Source organism: Psittacula echo (genome assembly GCF_963264785.1).
Source record: "Psittacula echo genome assembly, chromosome: Z".
In the NCBI taxonomy this organism is placed as follows: Eukaryota; Metazoa; Chordata; class Aves; order Psittaciformes; family Psittacidae; genus Psittacula; species Psittacula echo.
This window is the reverse complement of record NC_137742.1, coordinates 20,244,231-20,263,034: the sequence shown is the minus strand read 5'-3', so window position 1 is coordinate 20,263,034 and position 18,804 is coordinate 20,244,231. Positions and strand designations below refer to the sequence as shown.

Genomic DNA, 18,804 nt, shown 5'->3' with positions numbered 1-18,804 from the left:
GCACAAGACTGATTTTAACAGAGTCCTGAACAACAGTGTTGGGGTCTATATGATATTTTTAATCAGAGTTGCTTCAGTAGTTTTTTGCTTCAGTAGTCAAGATTCGTAGAGAAACCTGATCCTATTTAGGAAATCCTCAAAGTTAAAGCCTGGATGGGGAATCTGTGATATGTAGACTTTGGGCTGGTCCTTTGCCCTAGAAAAAATTATGTATTTCTCATCCAGATGGAACTGCATTCTTTCTTAGTATCTTCCCCTTATAAAATACAAAATGGAGTAAACATTATAGAGTTAGTCATAGAGTACATTTTTACTTTTATTTTGTTTATTTTTTCTTCCATACTTTACAGGGTTCTTGTCCAGCTTCATTAAAATCTTAGCTGTAAAGGTAACTATGATAACATGCAAAGATTTAAGAATATTAACTGCCTGATAAACTGGTGCAGAATCACAGAATGGTTGAGGTTCGAAGGGACCTCTGGATGTCATCTTGTCCAACACCTCTACTCAAGCAGGGATTGAACCTTGTTGGCAACTAGAGCCAGTTGCCAACACATGTGATAAAATATACCTGATTTGATTATTCAAAGGTGAAATGCATTTTATGTGCAATGCAGTGAGATAACCTTTTTCTTTAATAATCTGCCCAATTACTTTTTTGTACCTGTGAACCAGGGCCAGCTTGTGAGTGAACATCTCTGCTAAAGAGTTATAAATTCTCCTCCAGAAAGGCGTCTTGGGCTTTATAGACATTTCTGAATATAGTTTAACTAAAAAGGGGGTTAGTGAAGCTCTGGAGAAAGAAAACTAAGTAAGTTTTCTCTCAGTTTTTATAAGAATATCTCATGATCTGGAAAAGAGCAAGAGTTCTCTCTCTCTTCAGCTATGGCTTTCAAGTTCTAAAGGTGTGGTGGCTCCAGCAATCTGCTCTGTATGCAGTGGAGGCTTAATGCTTCCATGCCACCTTCAAGACTTTTCCTGTGGCACTTCCCCTTCCATTTACATGAGAGTAAGCAATCAACTACAAATAGCAGCACCTGGAATCTTCTGCAGTTTGCTTTTCCTGTGTTAAGGAGGAAGAAACTGCTGCTTGCATTTGAATCAGCTATTCTGAATGCCCTTTCTAGAGTTTAAGTTGAATTTTCAAGGCAGTCCTAGCATGGATCCCAAGCCCTTGACAAGACTCTTGCATTCCAGGAGAGTGTTAAAATTGCAGGGAAAGAGCACCGTTAAGTATAGCAGGAAAGGTTTTTAATGGTAAAGCAAATCTGTGCATAGTTCCTCTAGGAGTTTTATTTGGCTAGAGATTACAGCAGCCTTTCACCTAGGTCTGGTAGTGCTTTCCAAATGTTAATGAAGTACTGATGCTCTTGAAAAGCTGTTTGTGCTTATTTCACTAAGCTGCTGGACTAAGTGGGAGGTTTACATATGTATAGGGTGTTTTTTTCGTATGTATTTACATCAGCAAGATGCTTTCTTATATCAGTATCTCATGGGGAGTCTAATGGAGACTCCATGTCACTTCCATCAGAGTTCTATGAAAAGACACAACACAGAACATGGCAAGCTGGAAAAATACTGTTTTGAACTTGCTGAAACTAGTGGTCATAAGAACAACCCTTCAGGGAGCTGGAAAAAAAGTAAAGAGAAACAATAACATTCCTTTTATGGAGTCAGAAATCCGAAACAATAGCAGCTTCCATTCTGGTCACAGGCGTGTATCACTGCCCAAAGCTAAAACACACACAGACGGGAGGATTCCTTTGGCTGCTATTCCAGTACAGTGTGTGGGTGTGAGAGGAGCAGTGCACTGGATAAGTCAAATGTCAGCAGCAAAGCCTGGAGAAGCCCTGTGAGCGGGGTTCACTTAGTCTACAATTCAAAGTTGAACTCCCTGGTCCCATCTCCCACTGCTGCCCCCTTATATATAGCAGTTCAAAATTTTGTGCACTGCACAACTAGTTCCAAAAAACTAGCTTGGAAACTGATTGCCTAAAAAACTAACCCAACCATAAAAGGGTGATTTGATTAGTTGGGTTTTTTGTTTGCTTTTGCATTTGGTTGGTTGGTTGTTGTTTAGGGTTTTCTTTTTTCTGATTCATGTCTGTGATCTGGTTCCTTGAGCAATTGATGCAAAATACAGATGCTACACAAGCCCAGAGTGTGATCTAGAAGCATAAATATGCTAATGCTGTCTCTTAACAGTTGTTTGTGGACTTACTTACCTGGGGGAAAGGCTGGTAGTGAGGAGATGTTTTTTGTCCAGAAAGTAACTGCAGAAGGCATGGAGCTGTGAATAGTTCTAATTTTCTGCCATATTCAAACACTGTTTATTCCCTGTAAAGAGTGAGCTTCCACTGATGCTGCTCTACTATTGATTTCTCTTTCCAGCCAAAATTGTGCACAGCATTATGCATCCTGGTGAAGTACTTTTTTGTCACCTTATTAAATGTTATCACTTGCCCTTGATGCTTGAACAGGTTAAGTCTGTTTTTATGATATGGATCGGAGTCCTGTTGCAATATTGCAGAGGCAACATCTCTCTTTCGAGAAGTGACCAGTCTGAAATGGGATATCAAAAGCTACTTCTTCTAATGTGGTAATAATTGTTAAGCACCAATATAGGCCTCTCCATCCAAGAAGCATCTCTACAAACTGGCTTTAACTTTGGTACTGAGAGAAAAATGAACTGTGTTCTCTGTGGCATGCAATAAGGAAGACAAGGCCTGGAAGTTGCCTGTTCTTTTCAGCACCACGTAGGAAATATCCGTAGAGCCACAGAGCTGTCGCTGTGTCTGTGTCCAGTCCTGTGCTGCACATCCAGCTTGCACCTGGGTACTAGTCTATGAATGTGATATCATGTCTTCTGCTGTCAAAGTTTTCTTTGTTAGTTATCAGACTCATCCTTTTGTTAGGAGGCTGATTTCTGCCTTTGTTCTGCTGCTGCTGCCACCAGCCTCAGGACCCTATTTTCTGTCCTTCCAGAGGCACTTTCCACACTTTGTTCTGTGCATCTGACTAGAAAAGCTCCTGGTCAGCAGTAGCTGCAGTTAACACGTTCTCCAAGTTTCACCTCAAAATCTGCCTGTTACTTCAAGTGTATTTGACAGCAGCTTGGTAGGTGGCAAGCTGTAATCCTTATGGCCATGACCTGCATGTTATCTTTGATTCTTCCACATTTTTTCTACATTTGATTCTTAGATTATAAACTTTAGGTGTGATGACTGCTGTATTTTTTATGCTCAGGCAGCTTCCACCACAGTAATGTTCACTCTGAATATAAACGGATTAATGTGAAATTTAAAATAGACAAATGCGATTATTCCTCTGTTACTTAAAATTAATCCTTTCATGTCTCTCCATGTGTGCTTTGGTTTTAGCTGGAATTGTGCTGTGTAAAGAGTATTTATAGTCAGTCTTTGCTATGTAAAGAGTATTTATAGTCACAGTCTTCAGGGGTGAACCTAGGTGTCCTGAAGAGTAATGAACATTAATCAAAAGATGTTCTTGTTATATACACAAATAACACACTCTTGTACAAAAACAACCACCTTATTGGTGTTTGCAGAAGCAGGTGTTTGCAAGGAAGGTGATGGATGTTTGAGAAAAAGTAAATTCAGGGATTTGAGTTGCCTATTTCTTTTCTTGTTGCTTATGGAAATCAAAATCTGGGTTTTCTTCGTATGGTGACAATACCTGAAGAAAAAGAGGTATTGTTACATGCTATAAAAATACATTAACAAAATTACCTCAGCACCTAGTTTCAGAACAGATTAAAGCGTACACACTGAAGAACTGTAAGAACATGAACCTGGTTAGTATAATCAGAGGTAATAGCACATTAGCTATCCACTCTTAATCAAGTGTAGTCCAAACAAAGTAGTAAGAATTCAATTTCAGATTGCTTGCCCTCACAGCTGCAAGTATTTGTCACAGCAAAAATAGGTTTACGATAGTACAGATAACAACTGTGAGTTACTATGCTGTCTTCATGCATGAGGAATACACCTAAAAATACCAAATGCAAGTGAAAACAGATTTTGTCAGATAACGTGCCTAAAGAAGGTCTTGGGTGCATTTTGAGTAATTGTCCAACTCCCGACTTCAGGAGATGAGAGTCCATGTCACCCTGCAAAACCACCTTACGTTCCTTAGTCTCTGCTTCCTGCATTTAAGTTACTCATTAATCCAGCAAGAAATCTGAATGCTCAGATTTCAGTATTCCTAAACTCAGTTTTTAGGATGGGCACTGGTGCTTTTGAAGAGGTAGCTGTTATACAAAATCCTGTACAGCTTCTCGTATATCTGAGGAGAATTCTGGGAAGTACTTTAAAGTATACTTTAGAGAAAATGCTGTTGCTCAGCCTCTGGTGGAAGTTGCTAGTCCTCACTCAGTGAACAGTGCGAGGAGAGTGAAAACCAGAGAAGCATCTTCCAGCTGCATGTATGCGGTCAGCAGGAGGAAGAGGTTGCAGCTGCCAGGGGCATGAGGGCCACCCTGGGGTGCACGCTAACAGCACGTTGTCTGATGAAAAATACCTTTGGCCTTTTGCAGGCTGATGGGAAAAAGGCATCAGTCTTCTACCCCAAAAGCAATGGCAAAATGAGCAGAAAATTATAGTTCCCTCACTGAAACATGCTTCCTTTTGAACCTTTCTTGAAACTTGTGATCTAGCATGCTTTGTTTTCCTTGGGTACCGCCTTTGCCTCGGAAGACCCCAGAAAGGTATAGAATATGCTGCTTTTGTCAAGGATATAATATGAAGAAACACTTAGGAAAACATTTACATGTACAGATGTGAGCAGGATTTGCCCATGCTCAGTGAGCCATCTGGAGACCGTAATAATGATCCTGGTCTGGAAGCCATACAGTCCTAATTTGGTACTTTGCTTGAGTTAATAAGACTTGCTTTTCAGTCATAGGAAAATAGGGTCATGTATTGAAGCATTACCAGTAATCCTTTAAGAAGCTGATTATCAGCAGCAGCTGAACAAATGGTTTGCTGTAAGGTAGTAAGTGTTTTGTAGTGCAGAATAAGCTTATACAGAATTTAGTTAGCTAATAACTAGAAACAAATGGTCTCCCTCTTTGTTTCCAAAAAAAAAAGAGAACTGATGTAGGAGAATACTAAGTACAGTGTTGTGACATCATTCTGGTGTATATGTGGATTCTGCAAATTCATAAAGTACTGGAGAAGATTTGCTGCTTATTTTCCAATGCTAAATGGTGCTAAAAACTTTTAGTTATTTTTATGTCATTGACAATCTTTTTATACACTAGATACTTTATAAATATAGTCAAAATTTTCAGAAGTGAACACTGAAGTTAATACCTGTATTTAGGTGTATGTAATATAGTTAAATATGGATATATGATCTTAGCTTCAGCACTCTCGCCTAAAAATATTTGATGATTATTTAGTGCATTTACCTGAGGTGTTTATAAAAATTTAGTGACAAAGTGAATATGTAATTTTAAATTAAAGTAATAAAATACAGTTGTAAAGCTAAAGGACATACATACCTCTGTGCCCACCTATGCCTTTCTATTTTATCTTTCTTTCTTTGTATTTGTATTTAATGGTATATAAGTTATGTCTTGAATTTTCACACCATTCTTACAGAAGCCTGGCATACTATTTTCCGGGTGGAGCCAGCTTGTGTGGACCATCCTTTTGGGTTTCAAAGCAGCTTCTTGAAAAATGTTGTTTACATTATACCTGCAGCTGGGTAGGCTGATGTCTTTAATTGCAAGATTTTCATCCTAACAAGAAATTTAACACATGGCATTGCTGTGCTTTCTGTCTTCAACGGTTGCCTCTGTGTCCCAGGGCTCTTAGTAGGGATAATTAAATGTAGGAAAGTAGAGAGTGTTTCTTGTTTGTTTGATGTAATAACTAGTGTATGCTTGTGCATCCAGCAATAATGTGTTACATCTATTGGCATATCTGTTTCTTCAAGCCTTTTCTGTATGTAGATAGATAAATAATACTTGTCTAGATCCACTTTGCGGTATCCTTTTGCGGCTTTCTGATCTGACCCAGGACCAATTTTGAAGCCCCCATTTAAGTAATAGAAAGAAATAGTAATAAATATTAAACAGTGATAAATACAAAAGTGACAGTAATAAATGTCATAGGAATGTCCTCATGAGTGTTTTGTTTTGTCTGTTTTCATGTCAGTGCTGGCCAAAATAAGATTTTCTTTTTGCTCAGGTGAGAGACCTCTCTATTGCATACTTCCTGGTGGGATTAACGTACCTGTATGTCGGGGTGATAATTTTTGCTTCTTTTCCTTCACCACCGCTATCCAAAGAATGTATTGAACAGGTGAGATTTTTACTGCAGTATATATTTGTCCTTGATCTTTCAGTAAACATGTATTAAAAAAAGAACAGCTACTGCTTCTTGCTTCATGACTCACCCTGGCAGACACATCTGTTCTTGACTCTGGTCAGTTGGCTCATGCCTCATGGGCACAAGTAGATGAGTAATGCTTGTGTTATCTCATTTATATTCATGTCTGGTGGCCAGTAGTTCTGTAAAAAAATGAACATTTAATAAATACTCTTACCTAAGTGATGAAGAAAGGACCAAAATGACCAAAGTGAACAGTTGAAGCTTTAATTTCTTTAGCTTCTTTAATCCTGAAAAGTTTGTGTAGTTGTGTGTGCAGTGACCAATCCCACTCATTGGAACTGTCTTCAGATACTCCAGAAAAAGAAATATGATGCAAGTGCAGACTCATTTAGGTAGGAGTCCTCGCTGTGGGTAGGTTTGGAGCCTAACACTATGGTAAGCCTTGCCAGCAGAGTTCTTCAGATAATAGCACCACATGAAACACCCTGTGAAGGCTGTTAAATTCTTATCTGCTTATATGTGAAGCTGATTACCACACCCTAAATGACTTCAAAGATAGCAGTTATCAATTGGTGATCCATTTTATGCCAGATATTCCATGTCTCTTGCATAATATTTAGCAATGAAACAGCATTTAAAGGCTTCCTCTGACAGTAGGTTAGTTAGAACTGGTACTGCTGTTTAACCATTAAATGATTTTTTGAACCCTTTGAAATAACTTAATGGGGTTAAATCCACAGGTAAATAATAGATGACAAGATATTTTCTTACCATTTATTTTCTGTAGTTATCCTAAATACTTATGAAGCCATTTGTATATTTCCATGATACTTAAGTCTTATACTGCTTTTTCAGACATTCTCATTTGTGGTATATGGTCCAGTTTTAATGATTAAATAACTTTTTAATATCTAGATATGATATGACAGGTAATAGGAGCATGTGAGTTCATCTGCCTGAAAAATCATATGGCCTTGATTATTTGAGGATGTTCAGAAGCATAGAAAATAATTCCATCTTTAATGGTAACATGAAAGCTGACATCAGCCCTGCAATATTAAAAGATCAGTTGGCGTTTGGTGGCAAGACAATTGTAAAAGAGAGAGAGGGGTTTTCATGTAATGGAATTCATTTAGCAGTTGAAGTTACTTGGGTTTTATCTCTTTCTTGCATATAGCTATTAAAAATCAGCATATATATGTAACATATTGATGTATTATTGATAAGTGTAACATTGTTCCTGTGTTTAGAATTTTCTAGATAACTTTCCCAGCGATGACATCATGTCATTTGTTGCAAGAATATTCCTGCTGTTCCAGATGATGACTGTATACCCGCTGTTGGGCTATCTGGCACGAGTTCAGCTGTTAAGACAGTTTTTTGGAAATGCTTACCCAAGGTAAGAAGGCTACCCCTTGACAGGAGCTTGGCACACTTTGCTTAACTGGCCTTCTGTTGTCAGAAAGTTGGCTGAGCTTTTGGGGATTTCCTTTGCTGCATTAGGTACATTTCAAAAGCTAATTTCACAATGTTTGCAGAGTCAGGGGGCGAATAGGCATGCAAAATAAACTTGCCTGCTGATCACGAATGCTACAGCTTGGCAGAGCAGAATGGGGAGGCGTTCCTTTGTTTTAGCTCTTCATTTTGTCAATAATGATAGAGTTTTGTCAACACAGTTCCTTTGTTTTATGTATCTCTATGGCAAAAATAAAGTTGTACAGGAAAAAGATTTTGTTCAGTCCAGAAACATTTCATCAAGCAGCCTTTATGCTGTGAAGCACATACACTCTGGTTATTAACCTCTCAGGGTGTAATATGTGTTTTGATTGTGCGTAACTAGTAATCATCCATCTATTTTCATACACAGCTAATAGCTAAGTGAGTTGTTAGCTGTGTTATCTTGGCTGCTGCTATGCTTATAAAAATAGCTTTTCACATGCTAATTTCAGAGATGAGCCACACCTCTGCATTTGTACACTGCATGAACTCCAGGGAAAGAGCTGATCCAGATCTCAATTTTAGTTTTGTTGTTTTGGGGTCATTTAAATAAAACCTGGGACATTTATATTTGGAGTATTGTCTGAATTTGTCACAGCCAATTTGGCATTTATTTCCAAGTTTCTTATTTTATGTTGTGAATTACTGTTGACGAAGGAAAGGAAAAAAAATATCCCAGGAAGAAATGTGTATTTGCTCTGTGGCATCAGCAGTAGCCTACAGGTCTCGGAAAACATTGTTCCGAGTTTCAGGTTTCTTGTGGGTCCTAAAATAGATATAAGAAGGTCTAGAAATTGTATGCCTAAAATTAGGCAGTGAAATAAGAGCCTACTTTTTTTGATGCTAAATTGCATGCAGTTCAGCGTTGAAGAGATTTTTAGGAACTGCTACAAGTTACAGTTGGAAACAAGGCCATTGATTTAAGTGCTAAACATGGATTTCACAGCCACTGGGAAATAGCCATGTCCTATATATTATGTGGATGTGCCTCTTCCTATCTCCTCCCTCCAGTTACTCCCTGATCAGAATGGTTTTCATTTCCCTACAGCTTCATACCAGTCTCTTCTCAGGTTAATTCCAGCTTGCTGTTTTAAGGCTTCATCGTATGACGAATGTGATGATGCAAATACTTCCCTGGTTCTTTTGGTTCTTGTCTCCAGGACATCCTGTGGGTAGCTTCACTCTTTTTTTTTTCTTTTTTTTTTTTTTTTTTAGACTCCTCATACGGAGGTATTTAGGGTTTCTGAGAAGTCAAAAATGGTTTCTATGGAGCCACTTAAATCTCTCCAATCTATAGTGATAAGATAGTATATTCTGGCTGTCTGGCTGTGTCTCCCTCTCTAGTATCCCAGGTACCTTAAATACAGTCCAGAAATCATTCAGCTAACCTCCTAGGCTCTGGCTTCTCTGCATTTACAACTAGCAAGGCCATCCCTTAGTTTTCCTATGCAATGGGGACCAACTGGTACAACTCAACACGAAGCACTTTTCTGTTTTGTTCAATTACATTTGCAGCTTTCCAGCTCAGCCTTTTCTAGCCGATAGTGCTCAGTTTTTTACAGAAAGGTTTTGAGGTGGTTTGCTTTGGTTTTGTTTCTGGATTTAACATCATAAGGATGGGCTAGTTCATTTTTACCAGCTGCTGAAATACATAGAATGGTTTCGGTTGGAAGGGACCTTAAAGATCATCCAGTTCCAACCTCCCTGCCATGGGCAGAGACACCTTCCACTAGACCAGGTTGCTCCAAGCCCCGTCCACCCTGGCCTTGACCACTGCCAGGGATGGGACAGCCACAGCTTCTCTGGGTAACCTGTGCCAGTGCCTCAGCACCCTCACAGTAAAGGATTTCTTCCTATATATCTAATCTCCATCTCCCCTCTGTCAGTTTAAAGCCATTCCCTCTTGTCCTGTCACTGCAGGCTCTTGTAAAAAGTCCCTCTCAAGATTACTTGTTGGCCCCTTTAGGCACTGAAACCTGCTCTATAGCCTCCCCAAGGCCTTCTCCAGGCTGAACAAGCCCAACTCTCAGCCTGTCTTCATAGGAGTGGGGTTCCAGCCCTCAGAGCATCTTCATGGCCTCCTCTGGACTTGCTCAAGCAGTTGCATGTCCTTCTTATGTTGGGGACCTCAGAGCTGAATGCAGAACTCCAAGTGGGGTCTCATGAGAGCAGAGTAGAGGGGCAGGATCACCTCCTTCGACCTGCTGGTCACGCTCCTCTTGATGCAGCCCAGGATACGGTTGGCTTTCTGGGCTGCGAGCGCACACTGAATCATAGAATTATAGAATAGTTAGGGTTGGAAAGGACCTTAAGATTATCTAGTTCCAACCCCCCTGCCATGGGCAGGGACACCCCACACTAAACCATGCCACCCAAGGCTTTGTCTAACCTGGCCTTGAACACTTCCAGGGATGGAGCATTCAAAACTTGCCTGGGCAACCCATTCCAGTGCCTCACCACCCTCTCAGTAAAGAATTTCTTCCTTATATCCAATCTAAACTTCCCCTGTTTAAGTTTGAACCCATTACCCCTTGTCCTGTCACTACAGTCCCTGATGAATAGTCCCTCCCCAGCATCCTTGCAGGCCCCCTTCAGATACTGGAAGGCTGCTATGAGGTCTCCATGCAGCCTTCTCTTCTCCAGGCTGAACAGCCCCAACTTTCTCAGCCTGTCTCCATACGGGAGGTGCTCCAGTCCCCTGATCATCCTCGTGGCCCTCCTCTGGACTTGTTCCAACAGTTCCATGTCCTTTTTATGTTGCGGACACCAGAACTGCACACAATAGTCCAAGTGAGGTCTCATGAGAGCAGAGTAGAGGGGCAGGATCACCTCCTTTGACCTGCTGGTCACGCTCCTTTTGATGCAGCCCAGGATACGGTTGGCTTTCTGGGCTGCGAGCGCACACTGAAGCCGGCTCATGTTCATTTTCTCATCGACCAACACTGCCAAGTCCTTCTCTGCAGGGCTGCTCTGAATCTCTTCTCTGCCCAACCTGTAGCTGTGCCTGGGATTGCTCCAACCCAGGTGTAGGACCTTGCACTTGGCATTGTTAAACTTCATAAGGTTGGCATCAGCCCACCTCACAAGCGTGTCGAGGTCCCTCTGGATGGCATCCCTTCCCTCCAGTGTATCAACTGAACCACACAGCTTGGTGTCATCGGCAAACTTGCTGAGGGCGCACTCAATCCCACTGTCCATGTCACCGACAAAGATGTTGAACAAGACCGGTCCCAACACCGATCCCTGAGGGACACCACTCATTACCGGTCTCCAGCCGGACATTGAGCCGTTGACCACAACTCTTTGCATGCAGCCAGCCAGCCAGTTCTTTATCCACCGAGTGGTCCACCCATCAAATTGATGTCTCTCCAATTTAGAGACAAGGATGTCATGTGGGACATTGTCGAATGCTTTGCACAAGTCCAGGTAGATGATGTCAACTGCTCTACCCCTGTCCATCAATTCGTAGCCCCATGAAGCTGGCTCATGTTCCTTTTCTCATCAACCAACACCCCCAAGTCCTTCCCTTCAGGGCTGCTCTGAATCTCTTCTCTGCCCAACCTGTAGCTGTGCCTGGAATTGCTCCAACCCAGGTGTAGGACTTGCATGTGGCTTGGTTGAACTTCATGAGATTGGCATTGGCCACCTCTCAGGAGTGTCGAGGTCCCTCTGGATGGCATCCCTTCCCTCCAGTGTATCAACCGAACCACACAGCTCGGTGTCATCGGCAAACTTGCTGAGGGCGCACTCAATCCCACTGTCCATGTCACCGACAAAGATGTTGAACAAGACCGGTCCCAACACCGATCCCTGAGGGACACCACTCGTTACTGGTCTCCAATTGGACACTGAGCCATTGACCACAACTCTGTGTGTGGCCATCCAGCCAATTCCTTATGCACTGGGCGATCCCTCTATCAAATTGATGTCTCTCCAATTTAGAGATAAGGATATCATGTGGGACAGTGTCAAATGATTTGCACAAGTCCATGTAGACAACGTCAGCTGCTTTGCCCCTATCCATCAGTTCTGTAGCCCCTTCGTAGAAAGCCACCAAATTGGTCAGGCAGGATTTGCCTGTAGTGAAGCCATTTTGGCTGTCACTAACGATGACCTTATTTTCCATGTGCCTTTAGCGTAGTTTCCAGGAGGATCTGCTCCATGACCTTGGCAGGCTCAGAGGTGAGAGTTATGTCCCTAGTGAGATATCAGGTTCTGTCAGTAAAAGCTACTTCTCTATGTCTGTTCTTGTCTTGAAAACAAATACACGCATAGACATGCTGGCACAGAAATCTTCTGACATCTTCAGCCTTTCTGTGCTTCCTACAGAAGATTCAGAGACAAGAGAAAGCATCTCAATTCCTTCTCTCATTTTGCAAAATCTATGCTAGTGTACAGACTACAACATAGCAAGTGACGTACTGGGATAAAACCCAAGGAATTGCTCATTCTGTTCTCTCCCTGGTTTTGTAAAGGAAAGCCAAAATGCTGTGTATTGGGAAATTAATTTCTAAAGTGAGATATGTTTGCAATGGCATCATTTAATGGGTGACATAGGGCCAAAGACATGTTGTTTATCTGCTGTTTCTTACGTGACTTTAGATCTTAGGTGTACAGAATGCTATTTTTTTTATTATTGTTACTGACTCTTAGCTACGATGATATTTGTGACAGAGATTCCCTTGGTTAATTACGTGCTGCACATAAAATGCTTTGCATAGTCATCTGATCAGATTTTAGAACTTTTTGACATCTTTCCTGTTTTCAGATGTTAAATAAGCTGATGGACAGAAGTCATTTGGTTTTCCTTAAAGATTGTCCTCCCTTTACTCCATGGTAGCCCAGCAGACCTGCCAGTTCTCCCACAGATGTGTGTCTTCTGATGTAATTAGATTTCTGCTGTTTGCATGGGTCTTTAGTTATCTGCTCTTCACCTAGCTCTTCACCTTGCTTCTTAACTGCTCTAATTCATAGTATTTTTGCCCAATGGCACTTGAGTGAAGAAGAAAATGCGGTTTTAGACACAGTAATCTTTCAAAAATTTTTACTTAAATGATCCTGTTTCTCTTTTCTCCTTGCTTTCCTGTTTCCCTTTTCCCTTATTGTGTATGACTGCATGCTGAGTCCAGCACTTCCAATTTCCTTGCATCTGACCTGAGAGGATTTACAATCAGTTTCTTTCTTTAAACATCTCCTGCCCTAGAGTTTGGTTTCACAGTTTTAAATATGATTCTTACTTTGACGAACCTGAAGTTAATTTGATATATGTGGTCACCGTTGTTCAGTGGCTTAATTTTAACTATCGCTTCCACAGGACAGAACTTGATAGAGCAAGCCTTGTAGTGATTTTCTGACATACCCGGTTGTTTCTTGACTTTGTCAATCTGAAATGTTAACCTTGCAATGGGGTAAAAAAGAGGCTTAGAGGAGATCTTTATTTACTTTTCCCTCCTCTCTGCTATGCTTTTTGTGGGTGTTGCTGGATTTTTGCAGGTGAGCAGTGATTCCTTTCATAGCAAAGAGCTAGAGTCTTCCTCTGCCCAACTGAGAATATTGAGACTGAGGACTGAATGTACAAGACAGAGTGCACGTGGATTGTAGTAGGCCTCTTTTGCAAATCACAGCATCCTTAAGGCAATCCAACCTGTGCCTCAGAGCACCAAACCTCATTAGGCTGCCCAGGGGGGCAGTCGAGCCCTGGCATCGGCGGGCCACCAACTCTGCAGCCTGTGACCATGAGAAAGAAAGTTATGCTGCTTAGAAAACAGCTGTGTGCAAACAGGAAGGTTAGGTAAAAAGGGCCCAAGTCTCCCCTGATCTCTAATATCATCTACTTTACTTCCTACAGCTGTAATAGAGGTATCGTTATTCTCACAAAATACTGTTTTTCTAACTGCACTTTTGCAGTGTGTAATAGTACCATTAATTGTACCATAAGCCAGTGTCAGGCTAAAATTGAGCAATTTAAAACTTGTTAAATGTCATGGGGTATGGGAAAGCCTTTTTCCTTATGCGGCACACCTGCATGAGACATACCGTCTTAAGAAAAATGCTATCTTAAATAATACAGCTACCAGTAGCCCTAGATATCAGATTCTTCTTTATTTGGAAGGACAGTTTTGATAAATGATAATGCTTTTCTCTCCATTAAGAATGAGGCTTTTTCCTGTCTTGGAATGAATATCTGCAAAGGTAAAAGAAACGGTTTGCAATTTGTTGTCCAATAACATGGCTACAACTGGGGCTGTTTCCAAAAGGTAGAAAAAGAAGCAAGAATATTCCAAGGAAGAAACACAGTGTAACCTTTTGTCCTGATTTAAGTCCTTTTCAGGTTTTCTGATTTTGGCTTTATTCTTGAGGACTTGTTTAATTGTAACAATTAAAACTGCAAAGCAGGGCTCTGCAAGTACGGAATTGTTTTGGATGCTCAGCATCTTGAGCATTGTTTTGAGTTGAGCCAAAACACATTCCTCCCAACCCAAGTACTTTTTCCCAGATCAAGAGGTTGAAATGTTTCATTTCACACCAAACACACACACCCCACTTCTGCTTTTGCAGTTATAAGAAGCTAGAATTAATTTTCTAAAGAGCAACAACTTTGAACTACAAAATCACTTTTTCTGCTTCAAAACATACTAGAATGAAATACTTCAGGCGTTTTACAGGGTTTCTGCTAAAATAGTCTGAACTTACCTAAATTTGCAAAGCAAATTACTAAGCCTGCATTCTTTTTAATCCTTCTTCCTAAAAACTTAATATCAGAAAAGAAAAAAGTGCTGTTATTTTCTGTGTTCATAAATATTTGGTTTCAGTTGTGCTGTCTGTAAGATCTGCAACCTGCTGTATGTGTGGGGAGAGAGGAAGTAATTTTTAATAGCACCTTTTTTTGTGAACAGTTTAGTGAATTGGCTTTCCTTACCAATACTGAGAAGCAGTAAACCTTCTTCTTTAATAAGTCTGATTCTTGGGATTTTATATCTTTATTCTTGAGAGTTTACCAGGTTTATATACAGCTATGTTTTTCTTAGTTTCAGCTACTGTATTCCCGCTGTTATCTTCAGTCTCTTGTACCACTGTTAAAATGTCATGTGCAAAATTAAAGATATAATTTTTGTCTGTTTTAAATTCATTTTAAAAAGCAAACATAAATAGTCCATAACTTAAATTATTTCTTTGAGTTTAAATTGCCTACATTACCCTAAACTTTAATGAGACTCCCCTACATCTCTAATCTTTCTTCCTATCTTGCAAGCTGGCAGCCAGCCTTTCAGGCATGGAAGTGTTGCTTTTGAAAAGCTTGTTAGTTTGCAGCATGTCCATAATCCAGATACTTTCTACAGTTAGGAAAAAATTAGCATTGGCTTACAGATTTTGTTTATTTTAAGAAATCAAATCCTCCAGCAGAATAAACAAAACCTGTTTTTTCTGTGTGAATTCTTTTTTCCCTTCATAGAAACAGGTGTGTCACCAAAATATCAGTTTTTTATGATATCTCCTGACTGTACCTTATGTAAAATATGCCAGCATTTCATATTCTCTAAAGAAAAGCGATACTCTCCTGAGTCTCAGCTCTGTACAAAGCCACACTGAGTTTGCCTGATGCATTAAAGGCTGCCTTTGCAGAACAGAAAATCTCTGGCTTTTTATTCTTAGCACAAAATTAAAAGCAACACAAAATTATTTATAAAAACAAATTCAGTGAAAAATTCCAGCATAAATAGAACATAGATCAAGTATTAAATGACATCTAAATGTTTGTCCTCTATCAAAATGCATCAGAGTTCAAGTTTTAAGGTGTTATTTCCCCCCTAGAATTCTGTGTAATGTTTTCTGCTTGATGCGTCTTTTCATATCTTCTGGTTTCCATTAGTTCAGTTTCAGCAATTCAGATAATTCTCTGAGCAAGTTAATTCTTTCTTGTGGGAATTAAGTTATACAGTATTGGTTTTTTGGTATTTGAATATCCATCTGAAAGACTTGAGTGCTGAGTACCATGTATGGTGTTTTTCAGAAGAACTGCCAAATTATACATAGAATTGTACTTACTCCTTAAGAATATTTTGAGTCAAAACATCATATATTTAGAGTTTGGCACTCTGAATATTCAGTTGATGTTATGTTTGGTGTGAAACTAATAGAGAAATCAAATCCTGCTAGAGCTATTTCTTAGCTTTAATAGAGTGAGTCATACAAATGCAAATGCCATCCACGTACCAGGTAAATGTTAGTGTAAATGAAGGATAATTAGCAGTATTTTGTAATAAATACAACACCGATTTTAACATTCTTTCCTCACTTTCTTGTAGCATTTTCCATGTGCTCATCCTGAACATAGCAATTGTAGGAGCTGGAGTGGCAATGGCAATATTTTATCCAAATATAGGAGGTATCATAAGGTAAGTAAATTTGCCTGTGGTGTTGCTGCATGTTTGCCTCTTGATGTTGAAAGGAACAGTATTAGTGCAGGTACTTGTATCTTTATGTTTTGAGAGGCTTACACCTTTTTAAGCTGTAAATAATGCTTTGGAGATATAAACAATTAGCTCTTTTAAAGTTGTGACACATGGCTGTCTGTCTGAGGTGATTGGGATGATTTCCCAGGTTACATTGGGGCTGTATCTGAGGACCTATACACGTGAAGGATTATGGTGTCAGGGAAAAAGTTGCTTGGTTATTTTGTGGCTTCTCTTGAGGTTTTGCTTTGTGTTAAGACCATTTGAAGCTGTTTTGGAAGTGTGTAATAGCAATCCAAGAAAATAAGTAACTTCAAAGGGAAAAGTGACATTAAAGTTGTACTTCTAAATGATAACTTAAATTTACCATGTTAGCATAGAATTGATAAAGAGTAGAGGAAACAGTGTAAGGACCTTTATTTTCTACATTTGACACCACCATATTTGTAATCATTGTTATTCATTCCTGGTTTGCATCTTTCCTACAGCAACCAGGAGAGGGAGGTGTTTAAAAATACAGAAATCTGCAATTATAAAACCAGAATGACAGGCTTGGTTCTGACTTGATCAGCAAAATAACTTACTTTTAAGGTTTTTTTTCCTTTTTTCTTTCTTTTTTCCCCCCCTACTTTTCCTTTTAGTGAAAACGTTTGTATTCCAGTAATATAGATATTCTGGTTCTTCATTCCAAATAAATATCATGCAATACATTTCTCTTCTTTACAAAACTGATCCCTACCTCCTGTAACGTGTGCACTGTGCACAGTAACCAAACATTTAAAGCAGTAAATTTCTACCTGATAAATTCTCTAGATACAGCCTAACTTAGGTATTTGCTGGTTTTGTGTTGCAGATGGTTAGTCTGTATTGTGATGGTTGTGATTGCTTTGTCTCAAAGCAGTGTTCAAATATTTGAAATAAAATAATAATGCATATTTGGCTGCAGTATAGCTTATTAGGTGGAAACTCAAAGTAAGGGAAAATAATGAGGTTTTGGTAAGCAAGGGAGCAGTTAGAAAAGAAACAGTTACGTGTTTCACTTGCTGTGGTTCATCATGTTACCAGGAGGGCATGTTGATCTTTTTGGTTCTGTAGACCGGTTTGCTGGGACGTCATTAAATAAATTAAAATAAAAGTTGCAGATTCAGGAGCATGAGAGCATAGGAGGATTTCTATGCTTACAAGCTTTAACATGTGTCCTCAGATGTCTGGGTGCAATGAGATTTGCAGTTCCAACAGTAAAGGATGCCTAAAAAAGAATGCGCTGTCCTATCTTTTTCTGTTGCATGTTGACACATTTCCTCAAAGTAGAAACATTAAGTCAAAGATAGGGAATCAGTCTACAGAAGCATCTGGGCATGTGACTGAAATGTCAAAGGCGTGTCAGAGTGCAGGTACAGGGGAGCAGGGGGCTGAACAACACAGAGGGGGACAATTAAATGCTGGTGAAGGACAGCAAGGAACAGAAATTGATCTTCAGCAACTGCAGATAGTCATTGTTCAGCCGAACTGTGCATTGGTTTGAGGGGAGGGAGAAATGACAGCAAGAAATAAAGAGTTTACACAAAGCATTCTTCTTTCTTTTTTTCCTCATCTGCCCTCTCCCCCTTTCCTCAGATACTCTGGAGCAACATGTGGTCTGGCCTTTGTGTTCGTGTATCCATCCCTCATCTACGTGATCTCGCAGCATCGTGCTGGGCAGCTGACGTGGCCAGCATTGATCATTCATGTCTTTATAATCCTCCTTGGACTGGCTAACCTGATTGCGCAATTCCTATTGTGAAAACTCCTCCTTCTCCCTGTGGCTGTCACAAGTGGTACTGTGACATTTGGCAACAGCCTTGAGCAACATTGTCATGCATGAGAACGAACAGTCCTCAATATGATTTTGAGAAAAGCTGCACCTTTGAAATAAATTCAAAGCACATCTTTCAGGTGCTTGACAGGAACCCAGTCTTGCTCCTCTAAATACACAATCTTATGGGAAGTGAAATGTTTCACATAACAGTGAGGTAGGTCCCTTGTTTTGTTGAATGTACATCAAAGATTAATGAAGCTCGCATACTTTAATTTTTTACACCACACTTCTCCAAATGCACAGCTTTCAGCCTTGGGCTGTAGAACTCCTCTGTTCTCCAAAGGAACTGTGCTTACCTTTATTAACAAACATGCTTTCACGGTATTGTTAGTGACTGTTTGAAATGCTCTTTGTTGCAGTTATTTTCCTGTTTTGTTTGGAAAATGGAAGAAATTATTCTTTTTTTTTTCTTTTGTTTTGTTTTAGGTTCATTTATAGTTATTTGGGTCAAATGCACTCTTAATTTTGAATGTGTTGTTAAATTGTTTTGGCAATATTTTTCCTCTAGGAAATTCCAGCTAAGAGGAACAATAAAGTCACGTCTCAGTGTTTTATTCAGAACCAATATATGCACAAGTTATTTGGGCTCTTACAAAGAAAAAAGTCAGGAGGATGAAAGAAATTAGAACACGACAAT

General features: G+C 39.8%; 1 protein-coding gene across 1 annotated transcript in view; it reads left to right on the top strand.

The window, feature by feature from the left end:
* The window catches only part of SLC38A9 (solute carrier family 38 member 9), a gene marked incomplete at its 3' end in the record, with an annotated part of 31,861 nt that extends 13,769 nt beyond the window's left edge, over positions 1-18,092 (top strand). Inside the window, exons 10-13 of the mRNA XM_080637778.1 lie at positions 6,216-6,329; positions 7,610-7,758; positions 16,163-16,252; positions 17,927-18,092. Coding sequence (XP_080493904.1) covers positions 6,216-6,329; positions 7,610-7,758; positions 16,163-16,252; positions 17,927-18,092 — 519 coding nt within the window. The remainder of the gene's footprint in view (positions 1-6,215; positions 6,330-7,609; positions 7,759-16,162; positions 16,253-17,926) is intronic.
* Positions 18,093-18,804: the final 712 nt, after the last annotated feature.